This window comes from Daucus carota, chromosome 1 (genome assembly GCF_001625215.2).
Source record: "Daucus carota subsp. sativus chromosome 1, DH1 v3.0, whole genome shotgun sequence".
Lineage (NCBI taxonomy): Eukaryota > Viridiplantae > Streptophyta > Magnoliopsida > Apiales > Apiaceae > Daucus > Daucus carota.
In genome coordinates, this window is record NC_030381.2 from 4,228,368 (window position 1) to 4,248,516 (window position 20,149).

Genomic DNA, 20,149 nt, shown 5'->3' on the forward strand with positions numbered 1-20,149 from the left:
CGAAAAGAAAGTCATCAACATCTATATATCATCATATTTTAATTAAATTTTAAATAATCTCTGTTAAATAGAATTACGAAAATTTATCAAATATATTTTATAAAAACATTAAAATTCATCCGAAATTTCTCCATCATCAGGCAACTGAATCGAGATAAAGGGAGGAGGCAGATGAATGTTTTGAAATTATGAGGTCAACTCCACCACAGATCCAAATTTGAATCATCAAATAATTTAAATTTAGAGTAGGATCGAAATCCTATCCAAATATAAATCCATGTTCATTAATTTTTATTATATTCATATACTTTGATTTTAGATTTTTTAGAAAAGGATTAATTAATTTCGTTATTAATTATAATAATAAAATCAACAACTAGACCAAGATAAAATGTTGTAAAATAATTTAAAAAAGATAAAACGGTACATGAAAATAAATTTAAAATATTACACAAATAAACCGCTTATTAAAATTAGTATATTTTTCCCATAAATATTCTGTTAGTGCTTTTCGAAATTCAAGAATAAAGGTCCCCATCTCAAACTCGAACATTTCAATAAGAAACTCAAGCATCTCAAAATAACGATTATAAGATGTTTTTTGAACTTAAACATCTCAAGAAGAAACTCAAGCATCTCAAAATAACAATTATAAGATGATTTTGATATCTCGAAGGAACAAGAAAGAAAAGTCATCATTAGCGGCGGATATACTCCGACACTGATTTTTTATAAACCTTCCAAATAATCAAATTATTTTTATTAACCGTTATAATAAATCTTAAAATGTTAAAAACATTTTAACGAGGGCAACTAACAATTTGAAAGTTAGGTAGACGAATGTTATTGACCACACCTTCCTCGTGTCAAATACAGACTGAACACTGATAATCTATTATCTCTCTCCCTGCTCTCTCTCTCTGCTCATCTCTATGTCCACAAATGACAACTACAACCAATCTCCTCCGTCTCTCCCTCTCCTCCCATCCCAAACTCTCTCTCCACCGCCCTCCTCACCTCACTCTCCGCCCTAATCTCCGCCGCAAATGTCTCTCCCCGCCTCTCATCTTCGCCAAGGCCGTCGACTTCAAACCTTCGCCTCCGCAGCTCCAGCAACAGAACCTCTCCACTGACTCGATCCTCCTCGACGTCACCGGGATGATGTGCGGCGCGTGCGTCTCACGCGTCAAGTCGATCCTCGTCTCCGACCTCCGCGTTGACTCCGCCGTGGTCAATATGCTGACGGAGACCGCCGCGATCAAGCTGAAGAGCGATATTGAAGTGGCGGATGACGTGGCGGAGGAGGTTGCGAGGAAGCTGACGGAGTGTGGATTTCCGGCGAAGAGGAGAGCGGCGGGAGCGGGAGTGGAGGAGAAAGTGAAGAGATGGAGGGAGAGTGTGAAGAAGAAGGAGGCTATGCTTGTCGAAAGTCGAAACCGTGTCGTTTTCGCCTGGACTCTAGTGGCTCTCTGTTGTGGATCTCATGCCACTCATATACTACATTCTCTCGGCATTCATGTTGCTCATGGTATACATTCCATCTCAATTGATAAAATCTCGATTGCTTAATAATCTCGATAAATTACTTAATGATCTCGATAATTAATGACCTCTTTATTTAAAATGTTATATGAAATAAATGTTATATGTACGTGTAATGTATGTACGTGAACTTGCTATATACTTGTTGGTTCTAATTAAACGGAATAGAGTTGCGAATTTAATGAAGTGGCAATCTAATGAAAATTCTATATGGTAACTGCTTAAATAACTTGTGACATTGCTGTTTGCTTATTCGTTTACTAATTTGAGGTGTTTCTGTATGGGATTTCAGGTCCAGTTGTGGAGTTCCTTCATAATTCCTATGTGAAAGGCGGTTTAGCTGTGGGAGCTTTGTTAGGACCTGGTCGAGGTGATTTTTAAATTTGTTTTGGTTTTTATTTTCACTGATTAATCAGGAATATTGGCACCATTTTTTTATTTGTTCAGAAGCGTCTAAATGTTGCTTAGACATGAATGCTACTGATAGACTAATATAGAACACTAGGGATTGCTGGGCCTGAGGGTGACCTCAGGGTTTGGCCTGAATATAAGAAAAACCACAATAAACATAGGGTTATTTTTGAAAATACAGGGGGTGGACTTTATATTTACAAATTTACCCTTGAAATTTGTAAAGAATTTTTGTCTAAACTCAGGTAAGTTTCATGAGGGCACCTTCAGGCCCATTATTCTCATTGATTAAATAAAGTGACATATAATATATTGATACTATTGATTAAATGAAGTGACATACTTATCAAGCAAATTGACGAAGTAAAACCTTTGCAGATCTGCTTTTTGATGGTCTAAAAGCATTTACCAAAAGATCACCAAATATGAACTCCTTGGTTGGATTTGGATCAATTGCTGCATTTGCGATTAGTTCGGTGAGAGTCTACATATTTCCTTTCATTCTGTAAAAGGAAGAGGATGCCTTTCAGTTGAATTTTCTTTTGTTCCGTGGTCTCGTTGACGGATGTTGTATAACTATTGTACCGTTGCTCTTCCTTGTAGGTGTCACTCCTTAACCCTGGACTTCACTGGGATGCGTCATTCTTTGATGAGCCGGTTTGTTTAACACTTGCTTTCCAGTTTACTTCCCATATGCAGTTTGTTTTACATGCACCAAATGAACTGAATAATTTTGTATTCAAGCCCGACTCATCAATTCACAAAAACTTCTATCTGGTTTTAATTTGAAGCAATTAACTGATTCTTTTAATGTTATATAATACTGCAAAGCTGAAAAACATTATAATACTATTTTATCATTTATTTTATTGATATAGTCCGTTGAAATAATTAATTTTACTTAATTGCTTCAATAATTTTATCTTCTTCAGAATTAAGCACAGTGTTTTTCTGATCAATTACAGTATTATTAAGGAGGCCACTATAAATTTGTATTTCTAATAATTTCAGGCCTGACTAGACACTCTACTTTCTTCTATATATCAACTACAATTTGGTACACAACACGAAAAATTTAATTTCTGATTAAATTATATTTTAATAATTATGTATAATGCACACAAAAACACTACATAAAAGTACACAAACCATTTTTGGACTGGGTATGTGTTTGACGTTGAAGTTCACAAATCTTCGGATCGGATATGAGTTTCATATACTGCACATGGAAGTACACTGGAATCATTGCCAGGTCTAATACCAACCCAACAGTCAGTATTGAGCAAATAAATTTAATACTTTTTGCTTTCAGCTTGTTTAGGTTGTCTGATCTATTGAACTCCATGGTTATGTTTTGTACAAGCACAGACATAAGTTTTTTTGATCAATTTTGTTTAACACGTCTGTGTATCTCAATATTTTCTCAATTGGGAGAACAAACTCTTATTATGCACTATGCAGGTAATGCTTCTTGGCTTCGTTCTCCTAGGACGTTCACTGGAAGAAAGGGCAAGGCTTAAGGCATCTAGTGATATGAACGAACTGTTGGTAAGTTGTGAGCCTCCTACGTTTTTAGTTTGTTGGTAAAGTGATGCACAAATCTTACACTTTGCATTCTGCTTACAAAGCAATTACATTAATTATGAACGGTCCTTGGTTTTGGAGAGCTAGTCAAGCAAATTAGATATGGTCAAAATGCCTCATTATCTCAGCGTTACCTTAGTTGTTGCTGGTGATTGTTGTCTGAAGTTAAATTGACCTCTTTATCTTTATTTTACTGGCAACATCGTGTAATAAAAGTAAGCATAAAATTCCTGCGTGAAATTATGTTGAGTAAGACATAGTTTGACTTGGGTAAACAGTTGGGAAATGTCTAACAAGTAATGAGTATGTATCCCTGTATATCGCATGAAAGTAATCCGATGCAGTCATGTTACTAAAAGTTTGGTTCAATTTTTAAAAAATATTCTTAGCTGCTTGTTTGTCTGATTTTTTGAAATCTCAATTATCACAATAGTACATCAATTACTTTATATGTGAAATATATTATCTCAGTCACTGACTTCTTCTCCTCATGAATAAATTAATTCTTGCAGTCATTAATATCCACTCAGTCACGGCTTGTAATTAGTCCCTCTACAAGTGATACCTCAGATGATAGTGTACTTGCCTCTGATGCGATCTGCATCCAAGCCTCAACTGATGATATCCGAGTTGGAGACTCACTGCTGGTGTTGCCAGGAGAAACTATTCCTGTGGATGTATGCAATAAGATTTCTCAATTGAACCTTTCCATTCTTTATTGGTAATTATGGAATATTTTTAGAATTCATCTCCTCTGCCTTGATTTTTCTTCCTTTTACTCCTTGCTTTCTGTTAAGATTAGAAAGTGCACTGATATACCAAGCTAACCCAACATGGAGTTATAAATTGTTCATTTGATACACTTAGGGATGGCAATGAGTCGGATCGGGTCAGGTTTCTTGAGATCCAGACCAGATCCATTATATTTCGGTTCGGTTCGGGTTCGGGTATCTATGAAGATTTAAATCCGATCCGTCGGGTTTTTTTGGGTTCGGTTTGGGTTTAATTTGAATACTTAAAAAAATAATATTAAATAAAAATTAAGAATTATATACCTATAAAAATCTGATGATTGATTTTTTTAACATTTAGAAATATAAAAAAGGGCACCACATGTTTCATTTAGTCCAATAAACACATGAAACATGCCAATTTAATTGTTTACAATCGTTCAACTTATCATTTATATTTTTATTATATTTTGATTATTTAATGCACAATAATTACGAAAAATGCAATGAAATGAATGTAAATTCTGTATCGCGCATATAAAATTAAGTAAAATGTTAATATACATACCTAATAATTCATAATATTCAATATATATACAATACATTTAATATATATATATATATATAATATTTTGTATTATATATTATACATAATATATGATATTTTGTATCGGGTTTTGGGTTCGGATCGGGTTTCGGATTTCGGGTCAGGCCTCGGTTCGGAATACCTGAGATCCAGATCCAAACTTTTTCGGGTCTAAAAATAAGATCCAGATACAAAAAATTCGGGTTCGGGTAGATCCGATCGGTTCGGGTAAAACTGCCATCCCTACACTTCCATTAGTTGATAAATTTAAGTTTTATGGTGCATTTTACCTTATTCTTATGTAGGAGATAAATATTTGGTGATTTGAACTTCAAATTTTCTACACAGGGAAAAGTTCTTGCAGGTCGAAGTGTTGTGGATGAGTCCATGCTCACCGGGGAATCTCTTCCAGTATTTAAAGAAGCCGGCCTTTTGGTCTCAGCTGGAACAATAAACTGGGTATGCTATAGTTCAAACATCTGGTGCTTACTGCCTGTAACGCTTTTTGGATGTGTGAAATGTCAGTTGATTTACTGAATGCCATCATTCTGATATTTACCATTGCAATAATTTTTTAGTAGTGTCTGATACTGAAACTGTGTTGTTTACTTCACCAAGTACATTTAAACCTCTATTTATATGAATAGCCTCGAGATCGGAAAATATTATACATTTGACGAGGTTATTCATTTATCGAGGTAAAAAAACAGTCACATAATGTTTGGGACCGAGAGAAATGTTCATCTGACCAGGTTATTCATTTATTGAGATTATACTGTATACTTAATACTAGATCAAATGCATCTTCAGTCTGATGTTTATGAAATTTGTAAAGGGTAACAATTTTGTATCTGTGATTTGAGTATTCTAAACTTCTTTTAGAAAAATGAATGTTGTCCCATAATCTTCCGCATCATGTGGATCTATCTTATCTGGACCCTCTCCGACACTCACACATCATGTGGAAAAAATTGAAATCTTGAAAGTTTGGCCCATATTGACTTGATAACATAATCTTCTCAAGTTCTCTATTTAATATTGTCGTGTCAGGATTCTTAGAGCGTGCTTATTCTGATATAAATATGCATTTCTCTTTCAGGACGGACCTTTGAGAATAGAAGCTTCTTCTACTGGCTCCAACTCAACAATTGCAAAAATAGTTCGCATGGTCAGTGTTTTTCCTTATATGATACTCGCAGTAGTGGCATTACAATGTTGTTAAAATAAATTTCTTATGATTTCTTTTAACACGCCTTATATTAGAGACTTCCTAAAGTTTTAACTACATGACAGATTTAGGTGAGTTTCTTATGTTGCTAGCTATAAATAATCATAGGCTGGTTGCTTGAAATAGAGAATGTAATGTTCAAAAGTTTAATTATTTACTGTATCATTTTTTAGTTTTCCTGTCATGATCCGTTTGATATCTTGCTGCTTATTCTTTTGTCCGTCTATATCACTACACACACGACTCATGGCTTGATATGGCTTGATATAGTGTGAAAACAAATGTTGATAGTTTCAACCAAATAAATTTCAGTCTTCATTAAGTTGAATGCATTGTACAATAATTGCTTTAGATTTTCAAGCTTATCTGTTCTACTAGTAACATTGAGATATAACATTAAGAATTTTATATTTTCGTGATCAGATAAATAGATTACTGTTAATACCTGAGCGTTTTAATAGTGTTCAAATTAATGTAACTAGATGTTTCCTAGAATGTTGACTTTAGTGAAGGCCATTTTTTATAGTGACAGCCCCCCTGGTCTTGGTTCAAGACGTGTGTACCTCAATTCTCACTTTCTTTCCCTAAATAATTCTCACTTTTAATTGTACCAAGGCTTGTCTGATGACTTCTCAATTAACCTTTCTAGGTTGAAGATGCTCAAGGCCGTGAAGCACCTATACAGAGGCTTGCAGATTCAATTGCTGGGCCTTTTGTCTACAGTGTTATGACTTTGTCAGCAGCAACATTTGCTTTCTGGTATGACTTGTTAACTTAATTCTTTTGGCCCCTTTTTTTTTATGATTACGAAGGACAAGTAAAGGGTTTAAGAATACTGGAAGACTGGCTTGAACCTTTGTAATGTTGGTAGGGATATTTCTGTTACTATGACAAAGATAGCCGAAGAAGCTGAAATCATAATGATTTTTGAGGCAGCAAAACAGCCCCCCCCCCCCCCCCCCCCCCCAACCCAATGATTTTCTTGGTCCCATCAATAGAACTTGATCCTTCCCCATGCAGAAAACCCCGTTAAACATATCTTTTAGGATGAGATATATTTTTTTGATCATTTACCATCACAGTAGATTGGTACCAGACTGACTCTTGGTGGCCTCTAAAACTGTAAATTGTCTATCATACATATAAAGCCTGTCATGTAATTATGTTATTATTATTGTTCTAGCTTGATCACCTTACTGCACTTGTTTGCTAAGTTGACTATGTGACCCTGTGCCTCAACTTTAAGCATGCTTACCCAAGAGACCCTTCATGGACATTATTATCATTTACTAATTTTGACAAGTCTCAGAGTTTGAGGATAATATATTTGCTTTTTGTTAAATTATTTACTCATTTTTGTTAAGGTACTACCTTGGAACACACTTATTTCCAGACGTCTTGCTTAATGACATCGCTGGGCCTGATGGAAATTCTTTGCTCCTGAGTTTAAAGCTTTCAGTAGATGTCTTGGTAAGACATTATCCACTTGAGATCACTTTAAAATTTGTATTTTGATTATTTTGCATAATTTAGATTTCTGCAGTATTGGATTTGCTTATATATTAGTTTTTGATATAAATTCCACTTCTCCTGCATAGTTGTGATCCTTTTTATCATACTTTATCGTCAGTTACTTTCTACAAAAGATTGGAAGTGAACTGAACAAATAAAGGCAACTGCAGAAATATTACCGTTTTTTTTTTTGTTTTTAATGTTAATAGAGTTTAACATGTTATATATGTATATCGAAAAAGGCTACTAAACTACAAATGAGATAAAACAAGTAAATGGTTTCAAGAGTATATTTGTATTCTTGTTGGCATACCAAAACAAGAGATGGTGGGTAATATTAATTATATACGTACGTACCACATTCGCATCCTTTGCTTAATTTTATAATTTGTCCAGGTGGTATCTTGCCCGTGTGCACTAGGCCTTGCCACACCAACAGCAATCCTTGTAGGCACCTCTCTTGGTAAGACAGATTTAATTTCAATATTACCATGAGTGGCTTCTAGATATCGATTAGTGTTCATGGCCCATTAAACAACCCCATAAGCATCTAAGATGGAGTCTGATGCCATCTCAGTCACCTTAAATAATGCAATTGTCACCTTCAGTCTTCATCATTACTGTATTTTTAGTTCCAGGCTATCTGATACTAACTATTAGCTTGTTGCAACTGAGAATCTTGTCTAGATGTAGGTTACTGTTTGCATGTAGTGTACAAAGATATACTAGAAATTGAGTCTTACATTTACCAATATAGAGCTTCAGTGTCCAGTAACTTGTCATATTTAGAACTTTAAGGTTTACTGTGATTAAATACTTTACGATTGAAGTCTTGTGTATAGCTAAAGAAACTTAGTTAAAATTGTATAGTTATATCAACCTGAGTCGTATATTTAACTTAGCAGGGCCAAAACAACACTCGTGGATTTTTACATATCCCCTTCCATTTGTTTTAATGTATGTGTCAATAGTATTATCATCTATATATTTTGAAACCAAACCACTTGGGTCTAAGAACATGGGTTGTCACTTTCTGTTTGAATGTCAGTTGGTGTCGACACCTGGTCATTCCATGTGGTGCACTCGTAATTAATGTTGTCTAGATAGCCCAGCAGAAAGGATGTATGTCTTTCCAGCATTAAGTTACGGAGAATTAATAAAGATGTTCTATACTGGGCTTTAACAATGTTGAAACTTGGAAATGAAATTTTGTACTGTGCTGTACAGATATTAAGTTTACTTTACATTTGTTTCCTTATTACTGAGCAGGAGCGAAGGAGGGACTTCTGATTAGAGGAGGAGATGTATTGGAACGCTTAGCAGCTGTAGATGTAATTACTGTGGACAAGGTATATCTCAACTTCTGTGTCATTTCAGTTATTTTTTACAGAGCACCAATAGTCATGCCAGTTGTCTTTAATCTAAAAATTATGCCAACCAGATTTTTTGGTTGGCTCTATGGTATTGAACAATAATCAATCTCACACACTTGCATGTCAACTTCTCAAATTTTTAGACAGGAACTCTTACCGAGGGCAAACCTGCTGTTTCTGCTGTCACATCTTTCGTCTATGAAGAGTCGGAGATTTTAAGAATTGCTGCTGCAGTGGAGAAAACTGCAGTACATCCAATCGCAAACGCTATAATTAGCAAAGCAGAGTCACTAAATTTGAATATCCCAACTACACAAGGACAATTGGCTGCACCGGGCTTTGGGTCCTTGGCAGAAGTGGAGGGGAAATTGGTTGCAGTTGGCTCTTTGGAGTGGGTTCATGAACGGTTTCAGCAAAGAAAGAACCTATCCGATCTTTTAAGTCTTGAGCAATCAGTAAAACATCAAGCAATGAGAGGAAATTCCTCGTCAAATCATTCACAAACAGTTGTTTATGTTGGCAAGGAAGGAGAAGGTGTTATTGGGGCTATTGCTATAAGTGATAATATACGACAGGATGCCGAATCTACTATAAGCAGGTACAATTTTCCCGTGCAACAACCATGTACTTACAATTATCTGAACTTATTTTAGAGCAATTGGAGGAAGGATGATAATAGATATACAAGAGTTGTTATCAACTTACTTGGTGGACAGATGTTTCATGTCATTTATTTGCCGCAAATATTTCGACTTTACTCACCAAACTATATGTTCCTCTTGACTTTTCTCTTAAATCGTAAAAATTAGGACATGTCTAGATCTCTATCGGTCACATTTGGTGGCTTATATTAGAAAACACTTTGTTGCATACTAACATGTTTTGATAAGTTTTCTTATATTTTACTAATAACAAAGTCTTGATCTAGATAAAAATGATCTGGGAACTAAAAGTGTTTTTGTTGTTTTTGGCTTTCAGACTTTATTTATTTCACAATGGAAGTTTTGTTCTAACTATCTGACCCTTTCATGTCAGATTATCTGTGTAACAATTTTAAGTTATTCTTGAATGTAGGCTACGACAGAAAGGAATAAAAACAGTGCTATTATCTGGAGACAGGGAAGAGGCAGTTGCAATTGTGGCAAAAACTGTTGGAATAGATAGTGAATTCATCAATGCGTCATTGACACCACAACAGAAATCTGGTTGTATCTCAAAACTTCAGGATTCAGGCCACACTGTTGCAATGGTAATCATCTTTAATAAGAGTTCTAAATTTCCTCATTTTGAAGTACAGAAAATTTTGTGTATTGCAATAAGAATTGATGCATAACCCCTATTGTGCGTGATTGACTCTTTTATTAGCATTCGCACTTGTCTTATTTGTAGCAAATTTGACAGTGATAAATGTTTTGTTTCAAGGATTTATTGTGAGTGCAATCACTCAAATTTAAATGTTCCACTATTTTTTTTATTTAAATAATTTATTTCCAAAGTTACTCTAGGATTATTATCATAGTTATGAGCTAACCAATATATAACCTCTGTAAGGTTGGTGATGGAATTAATGATGCGCCTTCTCTGGCTCTTGCTGATGTTGGATTCGCTTTGCAAATCGAAGGACAAGAAAACGCTGCATCTAATGCAGCGTCAATCATACTTCTAGGAAACAGATTATCTCAGGTAGTATGCATGTTTCCTGTTCTGATAATTACGTCACAATGCCTTCAAGAAAAGACTTCATCATTCATTCTTATACTCTTTGTCTCTCTTCCAATTAGTGGTCAATCGGCCTTCAATCTTCATGATTTTCATGGTCCACAAAGAATATATAAGAAGTTAATACCAGTTCCCACTCCCAACTTGTCACAACTAGCAGGTGGCAGACTCTAGGTCCCGTTTTAGTGTATCGTAAAACCATAGGAGTAAACGACATCTCAATTTTTTACACTAAATGTAAAAATCACCTATATAGTTGGATTCTGGTAATAAACACGGTATGCATGGTAGTAGTACTTCTGTCAGGTTTCAGTTTTTCCAGAATGAGGATCTTATCTGTCTTCAATATTCCAGGTGGTAGATGCACTTGATCTTGCTCAAGCAACAATGACAAAGGTTCACCAAAATTTGTCGTGGGCAGTAGCATATAATGTTGTCGCAGTTCCCATTGCAGCTGGTGTACTTCTTCCTCATTTTGATTTTGCCATGACTCCTTCCCTTTCAGGTGAGTTGCACATAATTGTAGCTATCATCTCTAATATTGTTATTTTTAATTGGGAATCAGTCATATAATTACTTGCTTATGAATTTATGAAATCAGGTGTTAGTTTATTGAATAAAAAGTGAGAAATGATCATGGATTGATTTGTCAATGACGGTAACTTGTACAGTATCATATATCAATAGCGAAATACATGCTTAATCCTCATATTTTTGAAAAACTTGGGCGGTCAAAAAACAATTGAATAACTTATAGAAGGATAAGTGGTTAACAAATATAAGTGGTTTGCCAATTCAAAAAACCAAATGGTTTTTGTTGGGATAGAGAGGGCAGTCAAACTATTTTGTTTTTAAATACAAACTGGCAGATAATTTTCTTTGTTGTGGGAACTATTGATCTGGCTTGTTTTCAAATATATGTCCACAATTATTGTATTCCTCCTTTACAAATTCAGTATTATCATTCATTATAGTTGTGAATTCTAAGCTGAAAGGTTTTTGTTGTGATTTTTGTTTAGGTGGTTTAATGGCTTTAAGCTCAATTTTCGTTGTCACCAATTCACTGCTTCTGCAGTTCCATCAACCTCAGAAAAAAGTGAAAGCGCCGAATTCTGCCTTGAGTCGGTAATTTAAGTACATATGCCTCCAGAATACTTAAGTAGCCAGCTTCCAGCTTCCACAATAAACTTCCACGGCGTTCTAAGTATGTATGCTTCCACATCACTACGAGTAGCTAGCTAGCTTGTACTATATACTCAAAAGCATTTTTTTCGAGATAGTAAATTGTACCCTGATGTTTACTAGATGGGTAATAAGAATAAGTTATGTATTATTACTATTGTACAACTCATTGTCAAATGTAAAAATGTAAGCAGTGTATCAAGAACTACATGAAACCAAAGATCTCGTGGTCTAGTGGTATCTCCCGAAGGTAAAAGCAAGAACTACATGAAACCAAAGATCTCGTGGTCCAGTGGTATCTCCCGAAGGTAAAAGTAGTTGTCTAAGTGTTATCAATCTTTGATAACTTTTTTCAATATACACAATTGATTACAGAGGGAGGGCCAAGTTGCATAATGAGTTGACTGTAATTTACCTGGGGGTAAATCAATATAACAGGTTTATATATATTTCCTGTGTTACTAGTTACCGGTCCAGTATTTAACCAAACACTTATCAGTCTACCCAAAAAAGAAAAAGGAAGACCAGTCACATATACATCTAAATAGACCAATACTTTAATTGTTATAGTGCCTAAATTATTGTCTGAAAGTTTTATAAATTTAGATAGAAAGCTGTCAGGGATGAGGGAGAAATAAATGAGCTGGGGCGCATCTTTATTCCTCCAATACAATCTAAGCGCAAGTTCAATGCAATGCTAAACAAGGTGCTATTTCTATAATATAGCATCATTTATAAAACTTAACAGCTCCAATGCAATCCTATATGTGATGTTAAAATAGAAAAATGCTATACTTGGTTCTAAATATAGAACCAAGTATAGATGTAGCTATAATTGTCACATGAGCAATGCAAGTGAGAATTTGGAGGGAAATGAATATAAAACAATTTGTTTCTTGTAATCAAAATATTAAGACAAACAGCATGCTCTTCTGTACTAATGTTTAAGTTATCAGTTTGTTGAAATCGATGAGTTTAAGAGGGAACATGCTCTTCTGTATTGTTTCTTGTAATCAAAATATTAAGACATTATATTATGCAGTGCACTATAGTCTTGGAGTGGCTAGAACTAATGAGTTTGGCCGACTGATGTTTTAATCTGGAGTTAGTTGTATGTCAAGTTCGAGTAAAAGTTTCAGCTCATGCACATTGCTGTTAGCTTGCAGCTTGTTATGATATTGGAGTAACTATATATATTAATCACAACTGTTGTTCACATTCTGGAACCATTATGTATGATATAATTGTGAAATAAAGTGAGGTGGTTGAGAAGTTGGTTAATTTTACATCTCCTTGGTTTTATTTTAAAACCATGCCTTGGAGCATGAAAATAATTTTAGCATTAAAATGTACTTTTTGATTTCAAATTTTAACAATAGCTATATCTATTTTGAGTTTAGTATTGGACTTGCTCTAACCCCTTTTACACATTATTATGAATTAAACTATACATGAATTGTTCGTTTTAAATGTCATTTTGTTTGAATTATTTGAATTTGGAACATAAAATTTGTAATTCGATAATATTGAGATGGCTATCAACTATTAAATTGTCAACTATTAAATTGAGTTCGAGTTATGTGACTCATAAGACCCATAATTAAATCGCATCACGTTTTCCATTATTTATCACTATATGTTTGATATATCGTATTGTACAAGTATTTGATAATTAAATAAAATTTACTTACTAAATAAATAGTAAAAAGCAAAAATTACATAAAAAAATGTCATACAATTGATGAATACTTAAGTACTGGGATATGTGGAAATTGAACTTGGACGGTTGTAGCCATACTTTTTGCGATCTTTATAAAACACCGAAGATATATAAGATCATGTTTGCAATTGAATACTTCATTTAGCACAAATACTTGCACGTACAAAAATTATTATTTTCGCAAAACTCATATATTAATTCTCCATGAATGTACTTATGCATGCACAAGTCATAGCATTCGTTTACCCTTTGTAAACAATTCGCGAAATGATTTACGTCGTAACATACTAACATATGTTGTCATCGATTCCGGAAGCTGTAAAATCAGAAAAAATAAAAACATATCTGATGAGAAACAATCGAAATTCAAATCCCAGATACAGATTTATAATATAGATACATTGATTCTTTCAACAGTCTAGATCAAAATAAATCTACTTAGATATCATTATATACACATATTTTAATAAATTAAATATTTCTGGATTTAAATTTTGATATCTCGTAATCGAAACGAAGACTATCATGTGATTAATTGGAATGAAGGATAAAATTATCAAATTAAAATCATTTCTTTTGATAATCATTATATATATATATATGATAAAAAAATTGTTCTAATATGTATTTCTAAAATAATTATGTAATCTACATAAATTACCTGGACGGAAATTGGCCATGACAATAGCTGACAACTGCACGCTTATGAGGCCAACTCCAACCATAGATTCAAATTTGGATCACCAAATGATCCAAATTTAGGGCGGGATCCAAATCTTATTTTAAACATGTGATCCAAATTCACTTATTCTTATAATATTCATATATTTTGATTTTAAATATTTCAAAAAATAATTAACTAATTTCATCACTAATTATAATAATACAATTAACGACCAGACAACGATAAAATATTACAAAATATTTCGAAAAAATTAAAACGGCACATAAAAATAAATTAAAACCATTAAAATATTACATTAAAATACTAATTCTCAAAATTAGTATATTTCCCCCCACAAATGCTCAATGAGTGCATTTAGAAATTTAAGATGGACAATATTTATCTTTGATTTTTCTGTAGCAATTAATAAATTGTTGAAATTTTATGTATTTTGAAATTTTATGTATAACGAAATTTTAATTTATAATTAATCATTGTTTTAATTATATTCTAATCTTAATTAATTTATCGTTAATAATATTAACAAAATCATCAAATAATAAAAGTAATAATATTTTAATGTTAAAAAGATTTGGATCAGTGAATAGTAGTGATCCAAATCAGTGAATAATAGTGATCCAAATTTGGATCAGTACTGTTCACTGATCCAAATTTGGATCACTTTTTAGTCCACAGTTGGAGTGGTTTGGGGCAGAATTGCCCCAAATTTGAATTTTTGGATCACGGTTGTAGATGGGCCGAGGAGCACGTTGAGTACATAATAAGTGAAAACTTTGTTCATTTTGCTTTGTTCATGACCACAAAATCAGATAGCCACAAATAGAAGCAATATCATTTGGTGCCATCTCAGTCTTATATAGCTAATGTGCATCGTTGCAACTTGCATTTAAGGACAAAGATTGATGCATTAAAGAATGTAGTATCAATATCTTTAAAAATTAATGAAATATGATACTCCTATCTCTTAGCTTGTGAAAAACTATTCCAAATTAATTACATACAAGTGTATAGTAGATTTAAATGAAATAAGAGCATCTCCAAAAGTGATAATAAAATCTGTTAGCTAAAATATAATAAGATAATGATTATGTAAATTTTTACCTAAGGGGAAGGGTAAACATTCTAATGGGATTATGTATAATATGATAGCTAAAATTATACTTAAAAAGTTTGTTGGTTCAACAAATATAGCCAATCAAAATATGGTAATTTATAATTTTTGCTAAGAGGAATATGGTTGGAGTCCAAAATTTTTACATATTCTCTAAAAATTGACACCTATATGCCACCTAAGAGCATCTCCAACCATGAAAACCCCTTAGCTAAAAGGTGAATTGTCATGTCAAAAATAATAAATTTAGCCAATCACTTCAAAAATTCACACTCCAACCACAGTGACCTGTTGTCTATAAATTTAGCCAACCTCCTATGGATGGCTAAATTTGTTGAACCTCTACAGGTTTGTAAGAAATCTGTAGGAAGATTGCACATCATTTATTACCATATTGAACTGATATATTCTATTTTAACAATCTAAAATATTAATAACATGCTATTTTTAAATTATAACCAACCAATATAGCCAATACCATTTAAGAGAAATGTCTTACAGGTTCAACAAATTTTACATAACATCTTACATGTCCAATTTAGCCAACGATTATAGCCAACACCGTTGGAGATGCTCTAAGTGCCAAGTAGATAATTTAGCTAAGAGCATCTCCAGCAGCATCTTAGCTCATTCCTTAAATATAATATAAAATATTGGATCCTAGATTCCTAGTGACTTAAGATAATAATAGCTATTTTCACCTCCAACAATATTCCTTATATTCATTCCTTATATACTATTTTATTATTAAAAGTTACCAATATTGCAATAGGTGAAGAGAGAGAACATGTTTGTATTCAAAATTTATTATAAAATAAGATTTAGGAGAGGAGAGAGGTTACCTAAAGATAAGGCATGGCTAGTGGATCTTAGTGATTTAGGGAATCACTAAGATACTGTTGGAGTGGATTATTTTCCCATATTCCTCATATTTTGGTTTAATACTCCAAATATGGAAGCTGCTGGAGTTGCTCTAAGGGTTTTGTCCCCTTGGAGATGCTCTAAATATACTCCCTCCCCCCGTTTCAAAATGTTACTCCCTATTTGTTTTTTATCTGTCACTTTTGACTTGGGCACGTACCTTTAGGTGGGTTGACCGGCTAATAAAAGTTATTATTTATAATTAATTTTTTTTGTGAATTAAAATTTTGATTATATATTATTATTCAGAAAAAGAAAATTTCAAAAATAATATTTTTAACTATCCGGTCAAAGCACTTAAAAGTATGTGCCAAAAAGTGAAACGACATATATTAAAAAACAGAGGGAGTAGTCCTATTTGTCATTTTCACACATATTAAGGTATTTTAAATGTGTTTATTTTTATGGGTTAATTATCAAACTCATCACTGAAGTCGACAAATGTTATCAACTTCATCACTGATCTTCACGGAGTTCATTAAACTCGTTTAATAGTATCAAACTCATCACTGCCGTTGAAAAAGGTAACGGAAGTATTGACGGAATGACAGATTGACTATACGGTTTGACATGTGGCATGCCACATAATTTGAAGTTTATATAAAAATAAAGCATGCAATCTTTTTATTAAATTAATTTTAGGATATAATTATCTATATAAATGCATGGAACTAAATTTTAAGATATAATTAACTAAACATCCAAGATTAACCTTTATGTTTTTTATTAGATTATAACTATTTTTGAATAATATTGGAATGTTTTCTCTTTTAAAAAATTTTATTTATGTGAATATTATTATTGGCAAATTTTTTTTTTTAAAATTTTTACAATCCCAATCACTTCGAACTAGTAAAATATTACAATAGCCCACTTAAGATAAAAATTAGACTATGTTTAGTTGGAAAAAAAGTCAATTTCCATCTAATAATTATAATCTAATAAAAAACATAAAAGTTAATCTTGGATGTTTAGTTAATTATATCTTAAAATTTAGTTCAATGCATTTATTTAGATAATTATATCATAAAATTAATTTAATAAAAAAAATTGCATACTTTATTTCCATATAATTTCAAATTATGTGGCATGCCACATGTCAAACTCTACCACCAATCTATCATTCCGTCTATACTTCCGTTATTTTTTTTAACGGTAGTAATGAGTTTGATACCATTAAGCAAGTTTAATGAGTCACTTGAAGCCGCATGGAGATGAGTGATGAAGTTGATACCATTTGTCGACTTAAATGATGAGTTTGATAATTAACTCTTATTTTTATTTATCTATCAGTACTTTTTTTTTTTTTTTTGAAAGCTCTATCAGTACTCTTTCACTACAAGAAACTGGTCCATCAGCGACCAAAAGTATCAGCGACCGCAAATTTGGTCGCTAAAAACAAACAATAGCGACCAAAAATAATCTGGGAACTAAAAGTGTTTTTGTTGTTTTTGGCTTTCAGACTTTATTTATTTCACAATGGAAGTTTTGTCTAACTATCTGACGCTTTCATGTCAGATTATCTGTGTAACAATTTTAAGTTATTTTTGAATGTAGGCTACGACAGAAAGGAATAAAAACAGTGCTATTATCCGGAGACAGGGAAGAGGCAGTTGCAATTGTGGCAAAAACTGTTGGAATAGATAGTGAATTCATCAATGCGTCATTGACACCACAACAGAAATCTGGATGTATCTCAAAACTTCAGGATTCAGGCCACACTGTTGCAATGGTAATCATCTTTAATAAGAGTTTTAAATTTCCTCATTTTGAAGTACAGAAAATTTTGTGTATTGCAATAAGAATTGATGCATAACCCCTATTGTGCGTGATTGACTCTGTTATTAGCATTCGTACTTGTCTTATTTGTAGCAAATTTGACAGTGATAAATGTTTTGTTTCAAGGATATTGTGAGTGCAATCACTCAAATTTAAATGTTCCACTATTTTTTTTATTTAAATAATTTATTTCCAAAGTTACTCTAGGATTATTATCATAATTATGAGCTAACCAATATATAACCTCTGTAAGGTTGGTGATGGAATTAATGATGCACCTTCTCTGGCTCTTGCTGATGTTGGATTTGCTATGCAAATCGAAGGACAAGAAACGCTGCATCTAATGCAGTGTCGATCATACTTCTAGGAAACAGATTATCTCAGGTATATTATATGCATCTTTCCTGTTCTGATAATTACGTCACAATGCCTTCAAGACAGGACTTCATCATTCATTGTTATACTCTTTGTCTCTCTTCCAGTTAGTGGTCAATCAGCCTTCAATCTTCATGATTTTCATGATCCATAAAGAATATATAAGAAGTTAATACCAGTTCCCACCCTCAGCTTGTCACAACTAGCAGGTGGCAGGTGCTAGGTCCTGTTTTAGTGTATCCTAAAACCATAGGAGTAAAAGACATCTCAATTTTTTACACTAAATGTGAAAATCACCTATATAGTTGGTTTCTGGTAATAAACATGGTATGCATGATAGTACTTCTGTCAGGTTTCAATTTTTCCAGACTGAGGATCTTATCTGTCTTCAATATTCAGGTGGTAGATGCACTTGATCTTGCTCAAGCAACAATGACAAAGGTTCACCAAAATTTGTCGTGGGCAGTAGCATATAATGTTGTCGCAGTTCCCATTGCAGCTGGTGTACTTCTTCCTCATTTTGATTTTGCCATGACTCCTTCCCTTTCTGGTGAGTTGCACATACTTGTGGCTATCATCTCTAATATTGTTATTTTTAATTGGGATTCAGTCATATAATTACTTGCTTATGAATTTATGAAATCAGGTGTTAATTTCTCAAATATAAAGTGAGAAGTGATCATGGATTGATTTGTCAATGACTGTAACTTGAACAGTTATCATATATCATTAGAGCAATACATGCTTATCCTCATACTTCGAAAAACTTAGACGGTCAAAAAAAAATCAAACAACTTATGGAAGGAGAAGTGGTTTGCTAATTCAAAAAACCAAATGGTTTTTGTTGGGATAGAGAGGGCAGTGAAACTCTTTTGTTTTTAAATACAAACAGGACAGATAATTTTCTTTGTTGTGGGAACTATGGATCTGGCTTGTCTTCAAATACATGTCCACAAGTTTATTGTATTCCTCTTATCATAAATTCAGTATTATCATTATAGTTGTGAATTCTAAGCTGAAAGGTTTTTGTTGTGATTTTTGTTTAGGCGGTTTAATGGCTTTAAGCTCAATTTTCGTTGTCACCAATTCACTGCTTCTGCAGTTCCATCGACCAGAGAAAAAAGTGAAAGTGCAGAATTCTGCCTCGAGCCGGTAATTTAAGTATATATGCTTCCAGAATGAGAAATGCTAGGTCCACAGAAATAGATACAGAATTGTGTACAGAATGAGTTGGCTAGTCGTGATGCGTAAATTTTGTGTATGTATGCTTCCACATCACTACGAGTAGCTAGCTAGCTTGTACTGTATACTCAAAAGCACTTTTTTCCAGATAGTAAATTGTGCCCTGATGTTTACAAAATGGGTACTCCTTTTGTTTTTTAATATATGACTTTTGACTTTTTAGCACACACTTTTGAGTGCTTTGACCGGATAGTTTGAAGTATTATTTTTGAAATTTTCTTTTTCTGAATAAAAGTATATAATCAAAATTTTAATTCACAAAAAAAATCAATTAAAAATAATAATTTTTAGTATCCGGTCAACCCATCTAAAGGTACGTGCCCAAGTCAAAAGTGTCATATAAAAAAAAAATGAGGGAGTAATAAGAATAAGTTATGGTGTTTCTGTAAACTCATTATCAAATGTAAAAATGTAAGCAGTATATCAAAAACTACATAAAATCAAAGAG

The 20,149-nt window shown here is 33.1% G+C and overlaps 1 protein-coding gene across 2 annotated transcripts; it reads left to right on the forward strand.

Annotated features, from left to right (window-relative positions):
* The first annotated feature begins 835 nt into the window (after positions 1 to 835).
* LOC108202903 (copper-transporting ATPase PAA2, chloroplastic) lies at positions 836 to 19,522 on the forward strand. 2 transcript variants are annotated; one of them, XM_017371513.2, is made up of 17 exons: positions 836 to 1,528; positions 1,835 to 1,912; positions 2,332 to 2,429; positions 2,557 to 2,610; positions 3,415 to 3,501; positions 4,050 to 4,214; positions 5,203 to 5,313; positions 5,954 to 6,022; positions 6,732 to 6,841; positions 7,447 to 7,552; positions 7,991 to 8,057; positions 8,864 to 8,943; positions 9,111 to 9,565; positions 10,042 to 10,216; positions 10,519 to 10,650; positions 11,041 to 11,191; positions 11,706 to 12,317. In XM_017371513.2, exons 1-17 carry the CDS (start codon positions 943 to 945, stop codon positions 11,813 to 11,815), a joined length of 2,634 nt encoding a protein of 877 aa, XP_017227002.1. In that variant the 5' UTR covers positions 836 to 942; the 3' UTR covers positions 11,816 to 12,317. The 2 variants fall into 2 exon arrangements, 1 of the variants encoding a protein (XP_017227002.1); XR_010290629.1 differs by lacking the exons at positions 10,042 to 10,216; positions 10,519 to 10,650; positions 11,041 to 11,191; positions 11,706 to 12,317 and adding exons at positions 17,863 to 18,037; positions 18,338 to 18,468; positions 18,859 to 19,009; positions 19,506 to 19,522 and having other exon boundaries at positions 860 to 1,528.
* Positions 19,523 to 20,149: the final 627 nt, after the last annotated feature.

What these genes read in the sequence shown, in the direction of transcription:
- LOC108202903 (XM_017371513.2), top strand. Translation starts at nt 943, where the DNA reads ATGACAACTACAACCAATCTCCTCCGTCTCTCCCTCTCCTCCCATCCC. An exon ending in GTGATATGAACGAACTGTTG is followed by an intron (nt 3,502 to 4,049) that starts GTAAGTTGTGAG and finishes TAATTCTTGCAG; the next exon opens with TCATTAATATCCACTCAGTC. An exon ending in AGCTTTCAGTAGATGTCTTG is followed by an intron (nt 7,553 to 7,990) that starts GTAAGACATTAT and finishes TAATTTGTCCAG; the next exon opens with GTGGTATCTTGCCCGTGTGC.